This window comes from Colobus angolensis, unplaced genomic scaffold (assembly GCF_000951035.1).
Source record: "Colobus angolensis palliatus isolate OR3802 unplaced genomic scaffold, Cang.pa_1.0 Scaffold222, whole genome shotgun sequence".
NCBI lineage: Eukaryota > Metazoa > Chordata > Mammalia > Primates > Cercopithecidae > Colobus > Colobus angolensis.
This window is the reverse complement of record NW_012115400.1, coordinates 252,870-267,354: the sequence shown is the minus strand read 5'-3', so window position 1 is coordinate 267,354 and position 14,485 is coordinate 252,870. Positions and strand designations below refer to the sequence as shown.

Genomic DNA, 14,485 nt, shown 5'->3' with positions numbered 1-14,485 from the left:
GTCTCACTCTGTCGCCCCTGTCGCCCAGGCCGGAGTGCAGTGATGCGATCTTGGCTCCCTGCAACCTCCATCTCCTGAGTTCAAGCAATTTTCCTGCCTCAGCCTCCCAAGTAGCTGGGACTGCAGGTGTGCACCACCACGCCCAGTTAATTTTTATATTTTTAGTAGAGACAGGGTTTCACCATGTTGGCCAGGCTGGTCTCGAACTCCTGGACTCAAGTAATCCACCCGCCTCAGCCTCCCAAAGTGGAGAAGCAAATTCTTTAAGAAGTTGCTTACCCTCAGGTTCTGGGGCCCATTTGGAGCTGCCCTGGTAAGGCCATGACTGACCTGAAGTACCATTTCTACCTCTCACTTCAGTATCAGGTAAGTAGCCTAATAGGCTAGGAAAATTCTGGAACTGTTGCTGGGCGCTTTATTGGGGCTGCCACTACAGCGCAGAGAAATCTGAATAAAGCCATAGTCAGTTATTGTAGGAGAGTTGTTTTAAGTTCAATCAGAGACCTGTCCTGGGGATCTTCTGAGTTATGCAGGTTTTTCTGATCACACCAAGAAATGGCATTGAGATCTCATGATCTCCAATTAAATATGCAACAAGCTTGACACTGGTGACAAATACTAATTCAGTCATTATTACATGATAAAGAGTATAGTCACTGGGCACAGTAGCTCATGCCTGTAATTCCAGCACTTTGGGAGGCCGAGGTGGGTAGATCACTTGAGGTCAGGAGTTTGAAACAAGCCTGGGCAACATGGTGAAACCTCGTCTCTACTAAAAATACAAACATTAGCCGGGCATGGTGGTGCACACCTGTAATCCCAGCTACTCAGGAGGCTGAGGCAGGAGAATTGCTTGAACCCAGGAGGCAGAGGTTGCAGTGACAGTGAGCTAAAATCGTACCACTGCACTCTGGCCTGGGCAACAGCAAGATCTTGTCTCAAAACAAACAAACAAACAAAAACAAAACAAAAAAGCCAAAACTAGAGTCAACTTAGCATTTGATGGTGAAATTGAAAGCATATGAAAAGTACAGCAGTATTTCTTGGGGATTTCTATCCCACTTGAGCCAAACAAGTGGGAAGCCGGAAATTCCTTTAAATCACATTTAAACATCCAAGGGCCAGGCACAGTGGCTCATGATTGTAATTCCAGCACTTTGGGAAGTCAAGGCAGGATCACCTGAGACCAGCCTGGACAACATAGCAAGACCCCTGTCTCCACAAAAAAACTTAAAAATTAGCCGGGCATGGTGGCACATACGTATAGTCTCAGATACTTGGGAGGCTGAGGGAAGAGGATCAGTTGAGCCCAAGAGTTGAAGGCTGCAGTGAGCTGCATTCCAGCCTGGATAACAGTAAAAAGTAAAAAGGCCATGGATGAATTGAATAAATAATGATCACAGATACAATTCCTGTTCAGTCTTCTAGACAACCATCAGCTATAGTATGACAATGTTTGGGAGGGAACAGAACTTGGTGTGAATGTTGCCTTTCCTGGGATAGACTTGAAATACTTAGACTTCTAGCCTTACTCTTCCAGACTCCTTCTCTCCGCACCGTGGGGAACATTGTCACAGGCACAGATGAGCAGACGCAGGTGGCCATCGACGCGGGCGTGCTGAACGTGCTCCCCGAGCTCCTGCAACACAACAAGCCCTCCATCCAGAAGGAGGCAGCCTGGGCCCTGAGCAACGTAGCAGCGGGGCCCTGTCACCACATCCAGCAGCTGCTTGCCTACGATGTCTTGCCTCCCTTGGTGGCCGTGCTAAAAAACGTAAGTGGCGCACACAGCAACCATGGCAAAGGACTACTTTTCAATAGCACTGGGTTGAACTCCTTCAGGAATCCAGACACAGGCATAGAAGCAGACTGAGATCACAGCAGAGCTATGAAACCTCAGTCCTAGCTCTGCCTGAAAAAAAGGAAGGGGGCGTTCCATTCTGAAGAACCCATTAAAAGATTTGGAAGATGGAACAAGCGTTGTTCAATGACAAGGTGACCCCATGGCTCAAGCGTCCAGAAAGCTCAAGAGCTAGTAAATATTGGCTTATGTCTAAGTGGTATTCAAAGAATATGCCATCTATTCTCTCCCTACTAAAAGAGGGTGGAGCTTTTATTTTTAGCAGGACAAACATATCATGCTATGGTGATACCATACACGGAAGGAAAAAGCCAAGTTAAATTGAAAGTGGTAATGTCAAAATTGAAATCTAAACGCAGAAATACAATAAAGCAGGCTGAGTGCAGTGGCTCACGGCTGTAATTCCAACATTTTGGGAGGCCCAGTCAGGTGGATAGATTGAGCTCAGGAGTTTGAGACCAGCCTGGGCGATGTGGTGAAACTCTTTCTCTATGAAAAGTATATGTATACAAAAATTAGCCAGACATGGTGGCATATGCCTGTGGTCCCAGCTACTTCAGAGGCTAAGGTAGGAGGATCAGTTGAGCCCGGGGGGTCAAGGCTGCTGTGAGCTAGGATCGCATCACTGCACTGTAGCCTGTGTGACACAGTGAGACCCTGTCTCAAAAAAAAAAAAAGATTGGGGGCAGGCTTATGCCCCTAATCCCAGCACTTTGGGATGCCAAGACAAGTGGATCATCTGAGATCAGGAGTTCGATACCAGCCTGGCCAACATGGTGAAACCCCATCCTTACTCAAAATACAAAAAATTAACCAGGTTGTAATAGTGGGTGCCTGTAATCTCAGCTACTTGGGAGGCTAAGACAGGAGAATCACTTGAACCTGGAGGGTGGAGGTTGCAGTGAGTCGATATCGTGCCACTGCACTCCAGCCTGGGCAGCAAGAGTAAAACTCTGTCTCAAAAACAAACAAAGAAAAAAAACTTCATTATTTCTCCTGATTTGCATTTCCCTTTTGCAGGAGCACGACTATCCTTGGCATTTTTCTTTTTGCTACCTTTAAAGGAATGAGCTATGTTTAAACCAGCTTTAGTCAGGAGTGGTTACCTTGGGCTGGGGGTGGGGAGGCAGATGGAGTCTCATGGGGTTGAGGAGAAGCTACTGGCGGTGTTCTTGTTCTCAGGCTGGGTGGTGAGTTCCCAGGGTGCACCAGGTATGACAAGCTGAGCAAGAAAGAAAGGCCAGGTATGTTGCCCAAATTTATAGCATCTTCCGATCTATTCAGTACTTCTGGTTCTGCACACCCCTGTGAATCTGTACATATTCTAGTGAGAAATATCTAGTTATAAATCAAAGAACACTTATATTTCAAGTGGTATTTTTTGAACTATAACTTGCTTGGAGCCATAAGTTATTTGTTTTGTTTTTGTTTTGTTATTACACTGAGGTCAGTTTTCCCCAGCCATAAATTGGGAATAAATCCTGCCCAGGAATAGAAGAGTAGAAGACAAATTCCTCCTGTATCTCTGGCCGAGTGCACTTTATAAATGCAAAGATTTACTGAGCAATTTTTTTTTTGGGGAGACAGAGTCTTGCTCTGTCACCCAGACTGGAGTGCAGTGGGACAATTTCGGCTCACTGCAACCTCCGCCTCCTGGGTTCAAGCGATTCTCCTTCCTCAGCCTGCTGAGTAACTGGGATTACAGGTGCACGCCTCCATGCCTGGCTAATTTTTTTAAATTTTAGTAGAGACAGGGTTTCACCATGTTGCCCATGCTGGTCTCTAACACCTGAGCTCAGACAATCCACCTGCCTCGGCCTCCCAAAATGCTGGGATTGCAGGTGTGAGTCGCCACGCCCAACGTGAGTGATATTTTTTCTCTCACCTCTGGGCTGGCTTAGTCCCTTAGGTTGTATCTGTGTGCTCAGCCTTACAGCTTCTTGGCCAAAGCTTTATTAGATCAGAAAGACTAAAAATGCAGACATAGGCTACTGTCATCTAAACCCAAAGTGTAACTCCTAGTCTACGTAGATTACCTTAATTGGTTAATGTCAGTTTCAATTTTTCCCTGTAGCCTGATATGGGCAAACGAGCCTATTTGATCTTAGGGCTTCCCTCTAAGACCCCACCTGAGTCTGCCTGCCTGCTTCTTGACTTTCCAAAGATGCCGTCTTCTGATCAAGAATTAGAGGCAGGGGCTGGGCATGGCGGCTCATGCCTGTAATGGCAACACTGTGAGAGGCCGAGATGGGAGGATCACTTGAGGTCAGGAATTTGAGACCAGCCTGGCCAACATGGTGAAATCCCATCTCTACTAAAAATACAAAAACTAGCCGGATGTGGTGGTGAGTGCCTGCAATCCCAGCTACTTGGGAGGCTGAGGCAGGAGAATCGCTTGAGCCTGGGAGGTGGAGGTTGCAGTGAGCTGAGACTGTACCACTGCACTCCAGCCTGGGTGACAGAGTGAGCGGGGGGGAAAAAAAGAAAAAGAACTAGAGGCAGGTAGCCAAGGCATTCTATGTAAATTGTACATGCAGTCCTGGCTGTCACCAGCCTCTCGAGAAAGTGAACCAAGTTGGTGTCCTATATTTAGGTTCTTCAGGATCTGTAGAGAATGTAAACATCCTTGTTCTGCAGGGAGAATTTAAAGTCCAGAAAGAGGCTGTATGGATGGTGGCGAACTTTGCAACAGGGGCCACCATGGATCAGCTGATCCAGCTCGTCCACTCTGGGGTCCTGGAGCCGCTGGTGAATCTGCTCACTGCCCCAGATGTTAAAATTGTTCTCATCATCCTTGATGTCATCTCTTGCATCCTCCAGGTGAGCCGTTCTGAACAGGTTGGTTTGTAAATAGCTGTCTCCAACTGGATACAGGCATTTAATGTGGCTCTTAAAACTCAAGTTGCACTTTTGGGAGGCTGAGGCGGGTGGATCACCTGAAGTCAGGAGTTTGAGGCCAGCCTGGCCAACATAGTGAAACCCTGTCTCTACTAAAATTACAAAAATTAGCCAGAATGGTAGTGCACGCCTGTATCCTAGCTACTCGGGAGGCTGAGGTGGGAGAATCACTTGAACCCGGGAGGCAGAGGTTGCAGTGAGCCGAGATGGTGCCACTGCACTCCAGCCCAGGTGACAGAGCCAGACTCCGTCTCAAAACAAAACCCAAGTTGGATTATTTCTCTTCCCCCAATCCCTCCACCCTCCTCTGTCCATGTGTCCTGTGGATAAATACAAAAGGAGCCATCTCAAAGGACCATGGTCTTCGTTTTCTCAAACAAATGTCTGTGTGCCAGATATTTTTTCAGATGCTCAGACTATGACAGTCCTTGCTGTAATGGACATTACGTGTGAGTGAGGAGATGGAGGACAGACACATCAGGTAGGGAGTTACGGATAAAGTAAATCAGATAAAGGGGCAGTCACTAATAGTTCAGGGTGGGGAGTGGCTATAGCTGTCTTTTTATAGAGACAGGGGGCAGACAGACACACACAGAGAGAGACAGACACATACAGAGACACACAGAGACAGACAGAGAGACAGAGACACAGAGACACAGAGACAGAGACAGACGGAGACAGATGGAGACAGAGAGACGGAGAGACAGACAGAGACAGACAGGATCTCTGCTCTGTCATCTAGGTTGGAGTGCTGTGATTCTAGCTCACTGCAGCCTTGATCTCCCGGGCTCAAGCAATCCTCCCACCTCAGCCACCTGAATTGCTGGCAGTATAACCAGAAGCCACCACGCCTGGCCAATGTTTGTATTTTTAGTAGAGACGGACTCTCTCTCTCTTACCCAGACTGTTCTCTAACTCCTGGGCTCAAGTCATCCTCCCACCTCAGCCTCCCAAAGTGTTAGAATTACAGGTGTGAGCCACCATGCCTGGCCAAGAGGATTGGCTTCTGAGGAGGCTCACACGATGGCTGGGAAGTCACTTGGACACGTGGACCTTCTCCATTGGGCTGCCTGAGTGTCCTCACATCACGCAGCTGGCTTCCTATGGAGTAAGGGGTCTAAAAGCAAGGTGAAGGCCTCAATGTCCTTCATGACCTGACGTTGGAGGTCACATTCTGTCACTTCCACAACATCCTATTGGTTATACAGGTCACCCCCATTCAATGTGAGTGGGGAACTACACAGGGTTTGGGCACCAGGGGTCAGGGATCATCAGGGCAATCTCAGAGGCTAGCTAGATTCATTTGGTTAGGGTCCTTTTAAAAAATTAATATTTTTTGCCTGGGCATGGTAGCTCACACCTGTAATCCCAGCACTTTGGGAGGCCAAGGTGTGCAGACCACCTGAGGTCAGGATTTCAAGACATGCCTGGCCAGCATTGTGAAACCCCATGTCTACAAAAAAGTTAGCCAGGCACAGTGGCTCGCGCCTATAATCCCAGCTGCTCAGGAAGCTGAGGCATGAGAATCACTTGAACCCAGGAGGTGGAGGTTGCAGTGAGCCGAGATCAAGCTACTGTACTCCAGCTTGGGCGACAGAGCAAGAGTCTGTCTCTATAAATAAATTATAAATGTAAATATAAACATAACAGGATCTCACTCTGTCACCCAGGCTAGAATGCAGTGGCGTGATCTCAGCTCACTACAGCCTCAACTTCCTAGGTTCAGGTGATCCTCCCACCTCAGCCTTCCAGGTAGCTGGGATTACAGGCTTGTGCTACCACACCAGTCTAATTTTTGTATTTTTAGCAGAGGCGGGGTCTTGCTATGTTGCCCACGCTGGTCTCAAACTCCTGGGCTCAAGTGATCCTCTCACCTCGGCCTCCCAAAGTGCTGGGATTACAGGAATGGGCCACCATGTCCAGCTTAGTTAAGGTTCTTTATAGGTGACAAAACCATCTGAAAAGCTTCAAAGTAACACTAGGGAGCTCCTTTTAGAAACCCACTTTAAGCATCTTTTTAATGTAATTTTCTTGAAAAGAATGATCTGAGTCAAGACTAGATTTGAAACTCAACCCAATGACATCCTGAAACTTGGAGCAAACGACACAGATAAAGAATAGATATTTGGGCCAAGTGCACTGGCTCATGCTTATAATCCCAGCACTTTGGGAGGCAGAGGCAGGTAGATCACCTGAGGTTAGGAGTTCGAGACCAGCCTGGCCAACATGGCGAAACCCCATCTCTACAAAAATACAAAAAAGTTAGACTGGCATGGCACGTGCCTGTAGTCCCAGCAACTTGGGAGGCTGAGGCAGGAGAATTTCTTGAACCTGGGAGGTAGAGAGTGTAGTGAGCCAAGATTACACCACTGCACTCCAGCCTGGGCTATAGAGCAAGACTCTGTCTCAAAAAAAAAAAAAAAAAAAAAGGTTTTTGGGCCAAATGCAGTGACTCATGCCTGTAATCCCAGCACTTTGGGAGACCAAGGCAGGAGGATCGCTTGAGGCCAGGAGTTGGAGACTAATCTGGGTAATGCAGCAAGATCTTGTCTCTACACAAAATGTTAACAAAATTGTGATACCTTCTGAGTCTTCCCTGTGTATCTTCTTTATTAATTTTTTTTTTTGAGACTGAGTCTCGTGCTGTCATACAGGCTGGAGTGTAATGGTGCAATCTCAGCTCACTGCAACCTTTGCCTCCTGGTTCAAGCAATTCTTGTGCCACAGCCTCCTGAGTAGCTGGGATTACAGGCACTTGCCACCACACCCAGCTAACTTTTGTATTTTTAGTAGAGATGAGGTTTCACCGTGTTGGCCAGGCTGGTCTCAAGCTCCTGACCTCAAGTGATCCGCCTGCCTTGGCCTCCCAAAGTGCTGGGATTACAGGCATGAGCCACTGTGCCCGGCCCTGTATTTATGATATATGTCTGTATATCGTGGATACCTGAAATGGGAGGAAGATCATGTAATTTTCAACCAATTTTGGGAAGAGTGAAATTGCAACTATCCATTCAGGAATGGTAGCCTTTGTTCTGCTTCCACTGGGGGCAGCTCCCTTGAGGACTGGCAGAGGTCCCACCCCACAAGGGCTCCTGCTGGGGGTCTCATGTCCCCTTATACTTGGTCACAGGCGGCAGAGAAACTGTCTGAGAAGGAAAACCTGTGTCTTCTGATAGAAGAACTTGGTGGGATTGATAGAATTGAGGCTTTACAACTGCATGAGAACCGTCAAATTGGCCGGGCGGCTTTGAACATCATCGAGAAGCACTTTGGTGAGGTAAGTGACTTAGGAGTGCGAAGGAGTGTCCAGGGGTCCTGGTGGGGCAGCTCTGCAGCGGGTGACCCCGCCGGGGCCTGGGCTGTTGCGTGTGGCAGGTGACTGGGCAGGTAGGCTTCTCTCCCGCCACATCCTCTGAAGTTAATGTGTCTCCCCTACCCCTGCTGTATCAGGTCATCTTTGAGTAGTGGCTTCTTGGTGCCTGGAAGCTATTCTAATTCCTTAGGAGCTTGTCCCGCTGCCTCTGGCTTAAAACTTCACTTTACTGGTCTCCTTTTTGGGAGAGGTATGGCAGGGGAGAGGATTTGATGCTAAAGTGACTTTATTTATTGATAGATAGATAGATAGATAGATAGATAGATAGATAGATAGATAGATAGATTCACTCTGTTGCCCTGGTGGGAGGGCAGAGGCGCCATCTCGGCTCACTGCAACTTCTGCCTCCCAGATTCAGTTGATTCTTGAGCCCCCGCGACCTGAGTGGCTGGGATTAGAGAGATGTACCACCACGCCCAGCTGATCTTGAGTAGAGACAGGGTTTCCCTATGTTAGCCAGGCTGGTCTCAAACTCCTGGCTTCAAGTGATCCACCTGCCTCGGTGTAATCCCAAGGTGCTGGGATCACAGGCGTGAGCGACTACGCCCGGCCCATCTCCACAACAGTTTTTATCTTCTCAAACTGAAACTCCCTACCCGTTAACTACAAAGTCCCCAACACACCTTTCCCGTAGCCCTTTCAGTAACCATCATTTTGCTTTCTGTCTCTATGAATTTGACTATTCTAGGGACCTCATGAGTGGAATTGTATAGTATTTGTCCTTTTGTGCTGATGTATTTCCACTTGGCATACGGTCTTCAAGGTTCATCCGTGTTGTAGCATGTCAGGATTGCTTTCCTTTTTAAGGCTGAATAATACTCTATTGAATATATATATGCTGCATTGTATTTATTCATTTACCTGTCAATGGACATGTGAGTTTCTTCTACCATTTGGCTATGGTGAATACGCTGCTATGAACGTGGGTGTGGAAGCCTGTTAGAGTCCCTGCTTCCAATTTTTTTTTTTTTTAAGACAGGGCTCTGCTCTGTCACCCAGGCTAGAAGGCAGTGGCAGCAATGATTGCTCACTGTAGCCTTGACTTCCCTGGACTCAAGCAATCTTCCTACCTAAGCCTCCCAAGTAGCTGGGACTACAGGCATGCACCACCATGCCAGCAGCTAACTTTTGTATTTTTTTTAATAGAGATGGGGTTTCTTCATGTTGTCCAGGTTGGTCTAAAACTCCTGAGCTCAAGCAAGCCACCTGTCTTGGCCTCCCAAAGTGCCAGGATTATAGGTGTGTGCCAACACACCTGGCCCAGTTCTTTGGAGTGTATACCCAGAGTTGAATTGCTAGATTATATGGTAATTCCATTTTGAATTTTTGAAGAACTACCATGCTCTTTTCCACAGTAGATGTACCATTTCACATCCCTACCAACAATGCATGAGGATTCCAATTTCTCCACACCCTTGCCAACACTTGTTATTTTCTGGGTGTTTCGGTAGTTGCTATCCTCATGGGTATAAAGTGGTATCTCATTGTGGTTTGATTTGCACTTATATCAGAAATTTTTCATAAGAGGAAGGCAACCTCACATTTCTTTCATGACCAGATCAACATGGGGCTAGAAGTTTACAGAGTGACACTTCTCTTAAGTGTCAAAGGTGAACTTAACAGCAAAATAAAGGACCATACAATCAATACGACCAGGTGGATGGTGTGGTTAGCTGGAGCAGTTAATCTTGATTTGGGACCAAGAAGATGCTCTCTGCTGGGAGCAGTGGCTCACGTCTGTAATCCCAGCACTTTGGGAGGCCCAGGCAGGCCTCCCTCGAGGTTAGGAGTTCGAGACCAGCCTGGCCAACATGGTGAAACCCCATCCTTACTCAAAATACAAAAAATTAACCAGGTTGTAATAGTGGGTGCCTGTAATCTCAGCTACTTGGGAGGCTAAGACAGGAGAATCACTTGAACCTGGAGGGTGGAGGTTGCAGTGAGTCGATATCGTGCCACTGCACTCCAGCCTGGGCAGCAAGAGTAAAACTCTGTCTCAAAAACAAACAAAGAAAAAAAACTTCATTATTTCTCCTGATTTGCATTTCCCTTTTGCAGGAGCACGACTATCCTTGGCATTTTTCTTTTTGCTACCTTTAAAGGAATGAGCTATGTTTAAACCAGCTTTAGTCAGGAGTGGTTACCTTGGGCTGGGGGTGGGGAGGCAGATGGAGTCTCATGGGGTTGAGGAGAAGCTACTGGCGGTGTTCTTGTTCTCAGGCTGGGTGGTGAGTTCCCAGGGTGCACCAGGTATGACAAGCTGAGCAAGAAAGAAAGGCCAGGTATGTTGCCCAAATTTATAGCATCTTCCGATCTATTCAGTACTTCTGGTTCTGCACACCCCTGTGAATCTGTACATATTCTAGTGAGAAATATCTAGTTATAAATCAAAGAACACTTATATTTCAAGTGGTATTTTTTGAACTATAACTTGCTTGGAGCCATAAGTTATTTGTTTTGTTTTTGTTTTGTTATTACACTGAGGTCAGTTTTCCCCAGCCATAAATTGGGAATAAATCCTGCCCAGGAATAGAAGAGTAGAAGACAAATTCCTCCTGTATCTCTGGCCGAGTGCACTTTATAAATGCAAAGATTTACTGAGCAATTTTTTTTTTGGGGAGACAGAGTCTTGCTCTGTCACCCAGACTGGAGTGCAGTGGGACAATTTCGGCTCACTGCAACCTCCGCCTCCTGGGTTCAAGCGATTCTCCTTCCTCAGCCTGCTGAGTAACTGGGATTACAGGTGCACGCCTCCATGCCTGGCTAATTTTTTTAAATTTTAGTAGAGACAGGGTTTCACCATGTTGCCCATGCTGGTCTCTAACACCTGAGCTCAGACAATCCACCTGCCTCGGCCTCCCAAAATGCTGGGATTGCAGGTGTGAGTCGCCACGCCCAACGTGAGTGATATTTTTTCTCTCACCTCTGGGCTGGCTTAGTCCCTTAGGTTGTATCTGTGTGCTCAGCCTTACAGCTTCTTGGCCAAAGCTTTATTAGATCAGAAAGACTAAAAATGCAGACATAGGCTACTGTCATCTAAACCCAAAGTGTAACTCCTAGTCTACGTAGATTACCTTAATTGGTTAATGTCAGTTTCAATTTTTCCCTGTAGCCTGATATGGGCAAACGAGCCTATTTGATCTTAGGGCTTCCCTCTAAGACCCCACCTGAGTCTGCCTGCCTGCTTCTTGACTTTCCAAAGATGCCGTCTTCTGATCAAGAATTAGAGGCAGGGGCTGGGCATGGCGGCTCATGCCTGTAATGGCAACACTGTGAGAGGCCGAGATGGGAGGATCACTTGAGGTCAGGAATTTGAGACCAGCCTGGCCAACATGGTGAAATCCCATCTCTACTAAAAATACAAAAACTAGCCGGATGTGGTGGTGAGTGCCTGCAATCCCAGCTACTTGGGAGGCTGAGGCAGGAGAATCGCTTGAGCCTGGGAGGTGGAGGTTGCAGTGAGCTGAGACTGTACCACTGCACTCCAGCCTGGGTGACAGAGTGAGCGGGGGGGAAAAAAAGAAAAAGAACTAGAGGCAGGTAGCCAAGGCATTCTATGTAAATTGTACATGCAGTCCTGGCTGTCACCAGCCTCTCGAGAAAGTGAACCAAGTTGGTGTCCTATATTTAGGTTCTTCAGGATCTGTAGAGAATGTAAACATCCTTGTTCTGCAGGGAGAATTTAAAGTCCAGAAAGAGGCTGTATGGATGGTGGCGAACTTTGCAACAGGGGCCACCATGGATCAGCTGATCCAGCTCGTCCACTCTGGGGTCCTGGAGCCGCTGGTGAATCTGCTCACTGCCCCAGATGTTAAAATTGTTCTCATCATCCTTGATGTCATCTCTTGCATCCTCCAGGTGAGCCGTTCTGAACAGGTTGGTTTGTAAATAGCTGTCTCCAACTGGATACAGGCATTTAATGTGGCTCTTAAAACTCAAGTTGCACTTTTGGGAGGCTGAGGCGGGTGGATCACCTGAAGTCAGGAGTTTGAGGCCAGCCTGGCCAACATAGTGAAACCCTGTCTCTACTAAAATTACAAAAATTAGCCAGAATGGTAGTGCACGCCTGTATCCTAGCTACTCGGGAGGCTGAGGTGGGAGAATCACTTGAACCCGGGAGGCAGAGGTTGCAGTGAGCCGAGATGGTGCCACTGCACTCCAGCCCAGGTGACAGAGCCAGACTCCGTCTCAAAACAAAACCCAAGTTGGATTATTTCTCTTCCCCCAATCCCTCCACCCTCCTCTGTCCATGTGTCCTGTGGATAAATACAAAAGGAGCCATCTCAAAGGACCATGGTCTTCGTTTTCTCAAACAAATGTCTGTGTGCCAGATATTTTTTCAGATGCTCAGACTATGACAGTCCTTGCTGTAATGGACATTACGTGTGAGTGAGGAGATGGAGGACAGACACATCAGGTAGGGAGTTACGGATAAAGTAAATCAGATAAAGGGGCAGTCACTAATAGTTCAGGGTGGGGAGTGGCTATAGCTGTCTTTTTATAGAGACAGGGGGCAGACAGACACACACAGAGAGAGACAGACACATACAGAGACACACAGAGACAGACAGAGAGACAGAGACACAGAGACACAGAGACAGAGACAGACGGAGACAGATGGAGACAGAGAGACGGAGAGACAGACAGAGACAGACAGGATCTCTGCTCTGTCATCTAGGTTGGAGTGCTGTGATTCTAGCTCACTGCAGCCTTGATCTCCCGGGCTCAAGCAATCCTCCCACCTCAGCCACCTGAATTGCTGGCAGTATAACCAGAAGCCACCACGCCTGGCCAATGTTTGTATTTTTAGTAGAGACGGACTCTCTCTCTCTTACCCAGACTGTTCTCTAACTCCTGGGCTCAAGTCATCCTCCCACCTCAGCCTCCCAAAGTGTTAGAATTACAGGTGTGAGCCACCATGCCTGGCCAAGAGGATTGGCTTCTGAGGAGGCTCACACGATGGCTGGGAAGTCACTTGGACACGTGGACCTTCTCCATTGGGCTGCCTGAGTGTCCTCACATCACGCAGCTGGCTTCCTATGGAGTAAGGGGTCTAAAAGCAAGGTGAAGGCCTCAATGTCCTTCATGACCTGACGTTGGAGGTCACATTCTGTCACTTCCACAACATCCTATTGGTTATACAGGTCACCCCCATTCAATGTGAGTGGGGAACTACACAGGGTTTGGGCACCAGGGGTCAGGGATCATCAGGGCAATCTCAGAGGCTAGCTAGATTCATTTGGTTAGGGTCCTTTTAAAAAATTAATATTTTTTGCCTGGGCATGGTAGCTCACACCTGTAATCCCAGCACTTTGGGAGGCCAAGGTGTGCAGACCACCTGAGGTCAGGATTTCAAGACATGCCTGGCCAGCATTGTGAAACCCCATGTCTACAAAAAAGTTAGCCAGGCACAGTGGCTCGCGCCTATAATCCCAGCTGCTCAGGAAGCTGAGGCATGAGAATCACTTGAACCCAGGAGGTGGAGGTTGCAGTGAGCCGAGATCAAGCTACTGTACTCCAGCTTGGGCGACAGAGCAAGAGTCTGTCTCTATAAATAAATTATAAATGTAAATATAAACATAACAGGATCTCACTCTGTCACCCAGGCTAGAATGCAGTGGCGTGATCTCAGCTCACTACAGCCTCAACTTCCTAGGTTCAGGTGATCCTCCCACCTCAGCCTTCCAGGTAGCTGGGATTACAGGCTTGTGCTACCACACCAGTCTAATTTTTGTATTTTTAGCAGAGGCGGGGTCTTGCTATGTTGCCCACGCTGGTCTCAAACTCCTGGGCTCAAGTGATCCTCTCACCTCGGCCTCCCAAAGTGCTGGGATTACAGGAATGGGCCACCATGTCCAGCTTAGTTAAGGTTCTTTATAGGTGACAAAACCATCTGAAAAGCTTCAAAGTAACACTAGGGAGCTCCTTTTAGAAACCCACTTTAAGCATCTTTTTAATGTAATTTTCTTGAAAAGAATGATCTGAGTCAAGACTAGATTTGAAACTCAACCCAATGACATCCTGAAACTTGGAGCAAACGACACAGATAAAGAATAGATATTTGGGCCAAGTGCACTGGCTCATGCTTATAATCCCAGCACTTTGGGAGGCAGAGGCAGGTAGATCACCTGAGGTTAGGAGTTCGAGACCAGCCTGGCCAACATGGCGAAACCCCATCTCTACAAAAATACAAAAAAGTTAGACTGGCATGGCACGTGCCTGTAGTCCCAGCAACTTGGGAGGCTGAGGCAGGAGAATTTCTTGAACCTGGGAGGTAGAGAGTGTAGTGAGCCAAGATTACACCACTGCACTCCAGCCTGGGCTATAGAGCAAGACTCTGTCTCAAAAAAAAA

General features: G+C 47.5%; 1 protein-coding gene across 1 annotated transcript in view; it reads left to right on the top strand.

The window, feature by feature from the left end:
* Positions 1 to 14,485, top strand: part of KPNA7 (karyopherin alpha 7 (importin alpha 8)) — a 49,649-nt gene that overhangs the window by 32,852 nt on the left and 2,312 nt on the right. Inside the window, exons 6-8 of the mRNA XM_011943791.1 lie at positions 1,541 to 1,774; positions 4,499 to 4,681; positions 7,890 to 8,036. Of these exons, the coding sequence (XP_011799181.1) occupies positions 1,541 to 1,774; positions 4,499 to 4,681; positions 7,890 to 8,036 (564 nt within the window). The remainder of the gene's footprint in view (positions 1 to 1,540; positions 1,775 to 4,498; positions 4,682 to 7,889; positions 8,037 to 14,485) is intronic.